Source organism: Paramisgurnus dabryanus, chromosome 20, assembly GCF_030506205.2.
Source record: "Paramisgurnus dabryanus chromosome 20, PD_genome_1.1, whole genome shotgun sequence".
Taxonomy (NCBI): Eukaryota; Metazoa; Chordata; class Actinopteri; order Cypriniformes; family Cobitidae; genus Paramisgurnus; species Paramisgurnus dabryanus.
Window position 1 is genome coordinate 18,485,862 of NC_133356.1, and position 13,283 is coordinate 18,499,144.

A 13,283-nucleotide genomic window follows, 5' to 3' on the forward strand; every position below is an offset into this window, starting at 1 on the left:
TGTAACCTTTTTCAACACATTTTCAAGAGGTTTGTTAGGTTTTCAGTAATATTTTTATATCTGTTAGATTCTGAGAAGTCAGAGGAAACATCATTTGTTAGCAGATACCACTTAGTTTTATATTTTGTTATACAATTCTAACATTTCAAATGTGACTTAAATTGGCACAATTATTTTCTGTCCTTGTAACATGCTTTTCTTCAAATGCATTATAATAATAACAGTAGAAACATTTTACTAATATTTTTTCTTAACTACTGTATTAGCAAACGCAGAATCTCAGGCAGTGGAGCTTTTCTACTTCGAATAAATGTCTCTGATTATTCACAACCCCCTACGGCGTGGATGGCAATTAACATGTTTTGATCAAAAACAAAAATAAATTATTTTGCCAGGATGCCTTTATTGTATTTGATCAGAGTGCTTTTAGATCAAAGCAATAAACAGAGCAGGTATGTCAACATTACAATAACTACCCAGCAGTATAAAACTGTATAAAGTCTGATTTCTAAAAAAAAAAAAAACTGTATGCAGAGAGAACAACCCAGATGAACAGATCTAATGCCAATAGAGCTGAAGTAGGTCAATAGATGGAATTTATTATTTCTTGGTTACCATTTTCTCCAAGCTGCTAAAACTCACTCTGTTAGACTTTTTTGAATCTATTTAAAAGAAGACAGATTTATTGAAATAAAATGCCTAGTTTCAACTTCAAAGCAGTATGAAAAGGCCAATAAATATTTGTATGATATAAATCACTGCTTAAACATAATCTTGGCCTTACTTTTCATGCCACCACTTGCTTTCCATTAAATATAGTTGTAAAATAAAAAAACATGTATTTGCAATATCACTTTAAAATAAACAATTTTACATACTGCAAGGCATTATTTATTATGAGATTAATCCACCTTTTCTATAAACTGTCAGAAATAATGGTAAAAAATGACCCTATAGCTGTCACATGGGGCGGCATAACCTTTCAAAAAGTATACCTAAGAGCTCATATTAGTACTTCAGACGTGCATATTAGTACCACCAGCATATCTGTACCTAAATGGTACATATTTGGACCTTTTTAAATGTACTGGTACCAATGTATACTTTTTGAACGGGTGCCAGCTTTGTAATCTTTTTTGAGTGTGTACTGATCAACAATTAAGTACAGTGTCTTTTTTATTTATTTATTTATTGCATCAATTGTTACTGAAAGTGTCTCTTAATTTTGAAAGAGGCAAAGGACTGAATCGCATCAGAATATAAATTGAATGGCAAGTGTGAGTGGATTCTGACCAACATTACAGATCAGCTTTCCATAAGAGGTTCTCCCCTGCTGTCTCAATATTTATGAATAATATCTTTGATCAAGATAATTACACATATAACACTCTAGAGTAAACAAACAGTAACACAATTGGTGTTAAATGATTTAAAGAATTAAACAGAATTTACCACCTGCGGTTGGAGAAAATGAGTTGTGATTTAGCAGTGATTCAGTGTCACATAATCAGTGTCCTACTGTGTGTTTTTCTCTTCTCTCAATTGAACGTTTCTTCAATTATACATAAACTGCCAACATCTTAAACTACAGGGGCTTGTACAGTACCACTCGTTTATGCTTTATTGAGTTCATATTGCATCATATTGTGCTCAGAGCGCCGGTGTTGTTTTGTTGTTTTTATTAAAGGTCTGAATAGCATTATGTACTTGTAAAGCTTTCACTTTTTCAAGTGGTCGTGTTAATTTATAAGTAGAATTTGTAGCTTATTTCTGCAAGGTGCAGTAAATTCTTGATACTGTGAAATTTAGCTTGCGCCTCCTGCTTGTGTCTCGTGTCGTGTGCACGGTGTGTCAGGATTCAATTTCTTTTTCTATGGTGCCTCTAAGTGGTACTAGGCAGTATTGCAATAAATTCATAAAATGATTGTGAACAATCAAACTCAACAAACTCAAATGAGCTTCAATGGTTAAAATGTAACAGAATAAAGACTGACAGTTTTCAATTTTTCATATTCTATTTTTGGGTTAACTTTTCCTTTAAAATATGTGACCGTTGATCACAAAACCAGTCATAACGGTAATGTTTAAAATTGAGATGTACACATGTGATGAATAAATAAGCTTTCCATTGATGGTGTGTTGGACAATATTCGGCCGAGATACAACTATTTAAAAAATCTGGAATCTGAAAGTGCAAAAATCTGACGTCACTTTTCCACGTGACCACGCGAGCACGCTCTGTTGAGTGGCAAACATTCAACAAAGTGACTGGTTTTCATAGCGGTTGCTACGAAAAACACCAGTAAAACTGACTTTTATCAGCTTAAATTGAATTTAGTTGGGCTTGATATCAAAGGTGGACAATACTAAGTTACATTTTCCAAGCATCTGTGCTTTATTAGGGTGTTTGTCTTGAGAAAAACGTTACTTCACTACACAGAATCATACTGTGTATTCTTTTATATTGCATATACAAATTTATTTAATACCTAATTACATTAAAATTGGGTACTTTTACTTGAGTAAAAGTACGTAAATGTACTTAAATATTAAATGTAAAACTAAAACTTGTATTTAAGAAAAGTAAAAATTATGATAATATGCTTTGTAATGTATGTTTTCCAAAGAAAACACTGATAAAATACAAATACTTTAAGTAGAAAGTTAAATATTTAATAGTGACAACCTAGCAACTTGTCAACATACCTGTGGTCAGTGGACGTTGGCTTGGCATGAACGATCTATTTACTTCTCCTTTCGGTGTTTTTTGTTGTTTTGTTTTTTGCAGTCTGTAAAACGATAGCTCCAAATTCTTATTAAATCTGTTAGTACAGTCTATAGCACAACAGCTTTTTCCCTTTTAGACGCGTTTTCGCTGATTCACACTACACAAATGTTGCCGCCCTGTCTTTCACAGAAGGTGACGTCACGTGGATACCCTTTGAGAAAAGTCCTAGCAACACATATTACTAATGATAAATACTTTTTTATATATTAACAGGTAGAATTGTATGATGGAAACTGATCTTACTTAATATCCTAATAATTTTTGGCATAAAATATTGATAGTTTTGACCCAAACAATGTATAGTTGGCAACAAATACCTGTGGTAAATGACTGGTTTTGTGGTCCAGGGTCACATATTACGTGAATGGAGCAGGACAGTAGGTTATTATGTGGATTTTGCCATCAGTAAAGGTATATCCTTTTATAGGCAGATATTTTACATTTATGTTATTTACTGGCAACAGTTTGTTCAAAGTTAAATGAACAGGAAACATTTTCAGTCTTTATCTTCCACAGTAAGTTACTGGCAACCAGCTGCATAATTACAGCAATTTTTTACAGTTGTACAACAATGCACTTCTTTATTTTTTATTCTAGACGCCATTACAACATCTATGGCTATATTCCTTGCGCGAACCAGTTAATCTATACACAGGTTGATCCACACAAGTTAATCCATACAGGGGAGGGACCATTTTGTATCTTCAATTCACCTAACTTGCATGTCTTTGGCCTGTGGGATGAAACCAAACATGCAGAAAGCCAGGGCTCGAAGCCTCGAACTGAAGACCTTTTTGCTGTGAAGCAACAGTGCTACCCACAATGCAGTTCTAATGATAAATGACTATAAATTGACTTGTTTGTCGTTGCAGCTCCATTGAATTGGTTTGATTTAGGTTTGAAAATGAAAATGTTGCTGAAATTGTGATAAATAAACAAACTGTGTCAGTTAAAAGCTGTAATATTGTTTATTAAATATTGCATAATGAGGAAATCACAGCAGTAAATAGTGTTTCAATTCAATGTAATTGTAACAGCACTGCAAATAAACAAAATCAAACAAACAATGCAAAATTCGCAGCTGCATACAGATCATAAAGTAATAATTATACATTACACATCTCAGGTGCTCTTGAATAACTGCGGTGATTGTGGTAAAGAACCTGGTAATTGTCTCCTGTCACAAACTTATGTTAACATGTGTTTACCTCTAGGCATAAAACAACAACAAAAACGAGGCACAGTTCATTGAAGACATGAGACATGAGAAAGGCATTTATATCCCAACACAGTGTAAGAATCACTCATTCAGTTATTAGTTTGCCTATGTTAAGCAAATCTCTGTGCTTTCCCAATATTCTTCATTTAATATAATCTGTAATATTTATAGAGGTTGCTGTAACTTCAGTCACTTTCATTTATTTATACTTTACATATTTACAACTCTGACTGAATAGGAAAGCTTTAAATTTCAACCTTGTTCCTATTCCAAAAGTTACAGGTTTCTCAGAACACTACATTCATAAATGCTACGCTAGATTTAAATGGTTCAAGAGGCCAAAACACAGTTTAAAGTTCTTGTATTTAATAAATGTGTTCTCGATCTTCTATCATTACTTAATGACAAAGTTTTAGCAACAACCACTGATTTACAAAAGGACAAAAATATAATCTAGACATTTTTAATCAGACATAACGGATTTTCCAATGTCTCCTTTTGAACCGGACGGAAGTGTATACGCATTTAGGTGAGGACAAATAATCCTCATGCGCTCTAGCAGCACAGTCTCTGGCATTATATGGAATGGACCGTATAAAACTATAGGGGAGATAAAAAAAAAACAATGTAATTTTAACATTGTTAGAGGACAGAAGAAAGCCAAACGGCTGTTTTTCAGTTTGTAATACCTCTTAAATGGAAGCAAAAGCAAATCTACAACCATACATAGTAGATATTAACTACATTCTGGTAAGGAAGACTAAATGCTAATCAATAAAATAAAACCCAACGGTCCAGATTTAGCATCCTCTACTGTAAATGGCACTTTGAAAACGAGGTACGGCAATCGCATATGGATCGTCCAATCCCAACACACAAACAGATGCCAGCCAAAACACTGTAAATGTCAGTGAGTACCTGGATTAAGATATCATCATCAAGCCTTGTGTTAAAGGGGGTACTGTAAAAACACTGCGTCTCATAATACACTCTTCAGAACAACCAAATCAAAATTGAATGATTGAAAATGAAGACATACACAGCACTCAGGCAAATAAATAGTATGAGGCAAAGCATTTAGTCAGAATAAGTTCTTTAGGGTTTAGTGGGGTTTAGTTTTAGCCCTTCACATCTTTGCTCAAACACAGCTTATTCATTTTTGGTTAGCAAGTCCAAAATAGTATGCACTGGAGATTTGTGAGTTGGTCATTCAGTTATGATCTAATAAACAGAAATGTTGTATGGTATTAAAATTCAGTAAGTGCTGTGATGATACAAACATGCTGCATCGAAACTCGCTGTAGGCTTTAGGTGTGTCATGAACATAGCTTATGAGCCAAAACTTCAATATCCTCCTTAACACGACTAACACTGACCGAAATAATTTTGATGTCTACAAATGGCTTTTTTGCGCTGTTAAATACACTGTGGCCAATGCTCATATTGGAATATAAATTGAAATCACACTTTTTCAAAGAGTGTTTTATGAATCGACATTTCTTTTCTAAAGCAATTTAATATATAAACACTTCATATTAAACTTTCTTCAAAGCTTTCCTCGCCCCAGTAACTTTTTAATACAGACACCTTCAGATGCTTTCAATATACTGTCAACCTTCTCACTGAAAGTCCACATTTATAGCAAAAATAAATTGTATAATTTAATACATTTTTCAGAAATGGCTTGTAATGTCAGGTATGTGATAAAGTGTTTTTGCACTGCACTTCAGTACAGTTTGCAGCTGTAAACTCGTTCATTTTTCCTTAAGATAAGAAATAAACATAAATGGCTTTTAGCTAAATCAGAGCATTTCAAAACAAATAAAATCCTTCATTTATTAGATAATACCAACATCTGCCACTGTTGTTCAATTGAACTACGTGTTCCTTGCTGACATGCCGCAAACCTTACTGATCACATACCTCGACATTCACCTGGACAAGATTACATTTTGGTAGGGAGGAGATAACTTCATCTGATGTCAATATATCATGAGTGTCCCAAACAGGGTCTGCCTGTTAAGCACAGTGCTAGAATCTCTTCATACACACCATCATTTCTTCGAACATGTTGTGTCACAAATGAACGACTTTTACATAGTTGCCAGGAAAAGTGCCAAACTGTTTTGTCCTCTTTGATGTACCTGCACAGAAAAGCCAACGGTAATCTTCTGTGTCCAGCAATATATATATATAAAAAAGTATTAAATAAGCTAAATTATCTTATCTTAAAAATTGCATTTTTGTTATTTTCTTAAAGGAAAACACCACCGTTTTTCAATATTTTACTATGTTCTTACCTCAACTTAGACTAATTAATACAACCCTATCTTTTTTCAATGCGTGCACTTAATCTTTGTACAGCGTGTCGTGAATGTGTTAGCATTTAGCCTAGCCCCATTCATTCCTTAGGATCCAAACAGGGACGAATTTAGCCAACAAACACTTCCATGTTTTCTCTATTTAAAGACTGTTACATGAGTAGTTACACGAGTAAGTATGGTGACACAAAATAAAACATGGCTATCTTAAGCGGATAAAAAATGAAAACTTTATTGTATAGCGGAAGAGCACTTAGTTTGCAGCACTTCGACCTTGGCACGCAGTAACATCATCACTCCCCTTCTCGCTCAAACTTCCTTCAATATTACTGCGCCCGAGGTTCAAGTGCTGCAAACTAATGCTGCATTTACACCAACCGCGGTAAGGGCGTGAAGCGCGAGTGATTTCAATGTTAAGTCAATGTGAAGACACGTTGACGCGCGTCAGGAGGTCCCGCGGCGCGGAAGAGGCGTTTGGCGCGGCGCGGAAGACGCGTTTCCGCCTCTTTCGCGCGTGAAGCTCGGGCGAAAGGCGCGAATTGAGCGTTGTGCGCGGTACGCGCTGTAAGTGCGAATGGTGCTTTTTGTGCATCTTGCGGTTCACGCGAATTTGCGGCTGACGCCCGAGTTGAAAAATTTGAACTTTGGCGGAATTTCGCGCCGCGTTAACCAATCAGGAGCCTGCTTGCTGCTGTGGTGGCAGCCCCGCCCGGAGTCACTCACTCAAGCAGTCACTCGATGCTATATGACACAAGTTGTTATTTCTATAGTGGAGACAGGAATAAAAAGGACCTCGCTTGGAAGAGTGTCAGTAAGGACTTTGGGCAACTTGGTAAGTTGTAATACACGCTTCACTTTTGAGTCACGTGACGTTTATCTACCCGCGCCGTTTATTTTTCCCCATAGTAAGGTTACCCAATACAAAACTGGTAACTCTCTTGATAAATGCACAAGTAACATCAGTCATCTTGCAAACAGACACTCGCACAGCAGTTGCCCCTCCCACAAGAAGCGGATTTTGCTTCGGACGCGCGTCAAATGCTTGCTTTTTCCGTGCGTCTACTCCGCTCTACACGCGCAAATGCATCCAAATTGTTCAAGCGGCAAACCACGCGCGGTAGACGCGATTTTGACGCCCAAACCGCGTTTGGTGTAAACTCAGCATAAGTGCTCTTCCGCCATTTAACTACTCATGTAGGCCTAATAGTCTTTAAATAGGGAACACATGGAAGTGTTTGGTGGCTTTTAAATTCATCCCTGTTTGGATCCTAAAGAATGAATGGGGCTAGGCTAAATGTTAACACATTCACGACACGCTGTACAAAGATTAAGTGCACGCAATGAATAAAGATAGGTATGTATTAATTTGTCTAAGTTGAGGTAAGAACATAGTAAAATATTGAAAAACTGTGGTGTTTTCCTTTAAGCATAAATCTATTGATGTTATAAAATATTTGCAATGGAAATTGTGACCCTGTCTGAGAAAAATAGGCTAAAGTCTCATAATCTAATAATAAGAGCATTAAAGTTTGATTTTGATAATTGATTTCACTTTTATTTCAATCTATGGCATGATATATCATTACATCAATGTTATATTTTCACAGAATCGTCTATATTTTATGTAAAAACAAATAAAGGGTTTTCACAGGGAGGATCATGAATAAGATACTGAATAAGAACCCGTTAAAAGTAGCATGTAGTTTTATAGGTAATGATTTAACACAGAAGACGCAACTTTCTGGAGATTTAATGCTATTAGTAATGACACCTACCCACAAACCAGCCATCATCACATTTCTCCATAACGTTGACCAGATCTCCTTCCTGTAGTTCCAGCTCATCGTCATTCTGAGGCACATAATTGTACAGAGCCTGAAATCTACAACAGATTACAATCCATCATCACACACTGAACAGCACCGAAAAACAATCGCACAATACACAGTGTATCGACCGAATGTGAAGGCTTGTTTAGTCTAACACAGAAATATAGAAAACAGTTAATGAGCTTCAATGAAAAGCATTGCACTTTGTTTAGTCTGTGTGTCACAATAGAAGTCATAAGGCTGCCCTGCTGGCACTGCACCGTGCCAAATAGCAGGCAGGGAATTTCAACAACGCTTGCATAGTTCAATAATACAAAAGCAAATAATATGGTCTTAGATTCACTTTAGTTAATGGATTTGCTTTTGCTGTGTGACATTTTCATCTTTCATTTACAGGTTGAAGCTAACACAATAGTTGAAATTTTTTCAGCTGTGCGGAGCGCATAAATATTTAATAAGGTACGCACTAATGATTGGTTATCTGTCTGTTGCTAAACAGTTCAAAGTACTTCATTATATAAAGTATCAAGCTGGATAATGTAAATTTGGCATTACAATCAATCCTAGAATAATCAGGTAATTTAAAGTTGGGTGCTGTTAACACCTCTTTCAAAAGGGGGGACTTAACCCTGGGTTATTACATTCTTAAACCCCAGGCTAAGGATGGTATGTGGTTTTACCGTGGTGCTCCTCCTGAATGTCCTGCAATTTTTAAGGGCAGTAAAACTGTGGTAAATAACAGTATATTGACAGATGCACACAGTGCGATAGGTTGTACTTACATTCCACAGCTCATGCGTCCAGGCTCAGGACTGCTGCTCTGGGACAGGGGTTGCTGGGAAATGATGAGAGAGCGTTTATATGGAGGACACAGTAGTTGGTGGGCGGAGTCTATGGGGCGTGACAAAGTGCTGCAGTACCTCACTGAGGTCTCTGCAATATTCATGATCTCATTACACACTGCCTCCTATTGGTGGAAGAGGGTCAGCACAAGAGGTGGCCACAAACCGGGAGTGGGGTCAGTCATTCAGATGGAAATTTGAGTTTGAGGAAGGGACGGAGTGGTTAGAGAAGATAGGAATGGAAGTCCGGTAAGTAACAGGGCAGAAAGGAGGGAATGTCCATTAATACCAGGAAAGCCAGAAGTGATGGTAGTTTCCAGAAGACAGGCATGGAAGAGTGAGACAACACAGTGAGTGCATATGGAAGGAGGGAGATTTAAGCCAGTTTTATATACACTCTCAGAAAAAAGGTAAAAGTTGTCACTGTGATGTACCAATGCACCTTTTATGTAAAAAAGTGCAGCCTTCTCTGCTGGCCTAAAACACTGATTTTTTTATATATATATTTACCATGAATGTGTATTAAATGAATCCCATAATAGTCTTATATCTATATTTCACAGTTTTTCCCTTGGTTGCGCTGCTACCAGTATTGTATATTTATGATAGAGCATTTATCCAATCATATTTCGGCCAGCGGCTGACATCATGTGTTGCCAGGGTCAAAGAAATCTGCCTAGGCCTTCAGAACGAACAGAGCAGGCGACTTCAGTTTAAGATAATTGGCAATAAAACCATTGTATTAACCAATCAAATTTCGAGTTGGTGTCACCAGAAAGATTATGGATTTTGTTTACAAATAATCCACAGGCTAATTTGGGGAGTTTAATAAGCAAATACTATTTGTAAAATGTAAATTTTGTGAATGTTAATTTTTTTTATAGTAAACCTTACTATTTGCAGCATTATCCTTGAACAATAGACTGTCAAAAAAGTAATTTTTTATACTTTTGATTCTTCAAAACAGTTGGTAAGCTTTTTCAAGAACCATTTATGCAATTTCTTTTGCAAAAAAAATGAGTTGCCTTTACCTTTTAAACGGGTTTTTTGTATAATATTCGCTGCGTTTCATAGTGTCAAGTTACAATTTGATTGTTATTCCTTCAGGTTTAAAATGCAGTAATTTCTGTTTTACTTTGCAATTTAACGGTTGATGTGTTTCTATTGCCCTGACGTCATAATGATAGTATTACGAGATGGATTAATTCAGGTAGGACAGCACTGAAGGTCTAAGTGTGAAAAGGTACCACCCCAATGATAACTTTTGTACCTTCTTGTACCTTTATTTCTGAGAGTGTGGGACTGGTTTATTCGCAAGGCAGATTCCCGCCATGTTTTCTCATGCATTATACATTATGGGTGAGTTTAGGATTACAGAATATTAACATAAAACAAACACTGAGCCTAATTGGATGCAATGTGTTTTTTAAAGGGCAATCGGTCCAGATCATGAAACATATTTAACATGTGATATCAAGTAACAAGTATGGAGAATTAAAATATGTGGAGTTATCGTATAAAAGCTTCATTAACGTCAAATTACCGTGAATGAATTGGCGTTCATGTTGTTGTCTTGGATGTCAAACAGCATGACAGGACTTCTTGAAGATCTCCCATAATACTCTACATCATTTCTTAATGGCTGTGGATAAAAAGTACATGGATAATAATAATTAATCTGCATCCTTTGATCTTCAATGTTCCCAGCAAGTAATAGTTGTCATTTCATCATCTATGTTAACTATATAGATGGTTTCAGCAGTAGCAACATAAACAAGCGGCTTTCGTGGTCAACACGTAACTTCCGGTAAACTCCGCTAATAATAAATAACAACCAAGTACTTTAAACGTAGTTTATTTATATAACAACCAAAATAAACAACACGTAGATTACCTAGGAAACCTAGGTTATTTTCGACTAGGTATTTGTTCAAGAGTTCAGTTTAGCAACTAGTCAGACCATTAAAAAAACTGAAACTGGAAGTAAAGTTCGGACCGGACGTGTATCTCATCACAGCACGTGCGTCCAATGAAACCGTTTATAGACTCGATATAGTCCGGCTATACCACCATTTAGTAAAATGTCGTTTTTAACTATTGAGCAAAGTCAATAATGATTAAAAGGTGTTTTTATATTTTATTATATAAGTGATGTTTAGAAGACATATCATGAAAATCTGACTTTTTCCATGTTTTTGTTCTCCATGTAGAAGACTTCAGTGCTAACAGTGATAAAGTAAAGCAGTGAAAATACAAGTTAAGAGTGAAATAAAACTGAGTTAGTTAGTAGCAGTCACAACATTTCCTATAAAACCTCAAACATACAAGAGTCAAAACAACATGCTGGGATTCTCTATAATGTACAAATTATGGATTTTACTTTCGATTTTACGGTGGATTTTTACCATCTTTATTTTTCAGTTACTTTAATGGAAGTTTGTAGTTTCAGCTGAGGGACTGCACTATACCTGTAAAACATGCGATTGATACTTCAACTTGGATTTTTTGATGGCAAGACGATTACTTGGATGTTTAAAACCAATTTATTTTATATTAATTGTGAACAAGTTGAAATATTTACTGATATTTACATCAAAGTGACTTCGGGTGCATCACAAGGTACACCTTTTTTATTAGTATGTTTGTTCCCTGGGTTACGAAACCCATGACTTTTTGCACTGCTAATGCAATGCTCTACAACTGAGCTTAACAGGAAATTTGTCTCCGAAAAGCATGCAACTTCACAACAAGCAGCATAAAAAAACAACATCTAGAATTCATGCAGCAATGCTTTTACATAAGTGTGTTCACTTAACAGGGTCAAAGCCTTTTAAAGTGTGTTTACTCACTAACTCACTCAAATGAGTTATTGTTCCCTTTCAGCCTGTTAGATCTACAAACTTGTGCAATTGTAAACCGTGACTTTGCTTAAACGTCTATAAAACTGGGACCTTGAACAAACACACCACACCATGCAGAAGATACCTCTGCTGGGCTATTGCCCCTGCTGTAAGGAGCCTTGTGGAGGCAGCCAGCCCTGTCTATTTCAGCCCCATTCCTTTCCTGTAACTCTTGATCCAACCTGATACCCCCATTAAGCCAACCCTCAAGCCCAGCACCCCCACATGGACTCAGGCTGCGAGAGAGGCGAGGAGAGGGCGGGAAAAGAAGGAAGTCCTCCCCCTTAGGTGGAGTAAAGGTGAGGAACGGGTTGGCCGAGCAGGGGCGGGGTGGATGGGATGGAGGTAAAGGAGAGGTGGATGGAGAAGCCATTGGGGAGATGCCGTAGGGGCTGCTGCTGACGGGAGGCACAGGGCTGGCTGACAGGGATGGGGGCAGGTATTCGCCCAAGCGGTATGAGGTGCTTGGCAGAGGGGGAAGGGGCGGAGTGGGTGCGGCAGGGGGGCTGCTGCTGACTCCTCCCACTGTGAGAGAAATCCACTCATTGGAGATGGCATGGACCTCAGGTGAGACAGATCGACAGGGGGAGCGTGGGAGAGGAAGGGGGGAGGTGATGAGCCGATTACGAATGGGCTTTTGGATGGCATGGTGGGATATCAGGATGGAAAAGATGGAGGAAAGGAGGGAAGAAGAACGTAAAAGGGATGGTAAATCATAAAACAGCATAAAAACAGTACGGATGTGTAATGGTAAGAAACGTTTTGTGTTTTAATGAGCATTTCTGGTTCATTAAAGTTTATGGCATAATTCTTTCACTCACTTTGAGAAAGAATTAATGCTTAGAAACAATACCTAAATCACAAAAACTCAATTAATCATTCTATACATCTGAAAACTACACTAGAAATACATCTGGCTTTGTCATTTAAGTAACATATTTCAAAATAAAAGAGAATATCTTCCAGTATATTTAAAAAAACTGATCTAAATAAGGGACCATTTTCAATTTCCAACCATCACAGCTTATAAATAAATGAAAATAATAAGAAAATGAATGATCAAAACAATGTATAGAGTTTGAAATCAAATGAGATCAGGATCGGAGAGTTTTGTAAGGTTTACCTGTGGAGAGGCATTAGTGCTCCGGTGAGGAGAGTGGCTGACAGGAGGATCCGGGTAATCCACTCCGTTTTTCACTCGGGGTCTCTTGTGCACCTCTATGTAGGTGACTGGGAAGATTCCCTGCCGGTTAGTGCCAGAAATTTTGCCTTCATACCAGTTTTCATCCACTCTACGAATCAGTGTAATACGCTCCCCCTACAGGCAAACACAAGACTTTGGATTAACTCCTCAGGTTGCATTGATTTCCCACCAGGAGAATGA

At 37.1% G+C, this 13,283-nt stretch overlaps 1 protein-coding gene across 10 annotated transcripts in view; it reads right to left on the bottom strand.

The window, feature by feature from the left end:
• Positions 1–3,737: 3,737 nt before the first annotated feature.
• The window catches only part of LOC135787096 (sorbin and SH3 domain-containing protein 1), a 51,386-nt gene continuing 41,840 nt past the window's right edge, over positions 3,738–13,283 (bottom strand). For 6 of the 10 annotated variants that reach the window (XM_073812811.1, XM_073812812.1, XM_065296825.2 and 3 more), the window contains 6 exons: positions 13,023–13,217; positions 11,985–12,533; positions 10,543–10,641; positions 8,940–9,124; positions 8,104–8,210; positions 3,738–6,151 (listed from right to left, as the gene is read on the bottom strand). In XM_073812811.1, coding sequence (XP_073668912.1) covers positions 6,084–6,151; positions 8,104–8,210; positions 8,940–9,124; positions 10,543–10,641; positions 11,985–12,533; positions 13,023–13,217 — 1,203 coding nt within the window. In that variant the 3' untranslated portion in view covers positions 3,738–6,083. The remainder of the gene's footprint in view (positions 6,152–8,103; positions 8,211–8,939; positions 9,125–10,542; positions 10,642–11,984; positions 12,534–13,022; positions 13,218–13,283) is intronic. The other 4 variants (XR_012335524.1, XM_073812813.1, XM_073812815.1 and 1 more) reach the window with 4 other exon arrangements.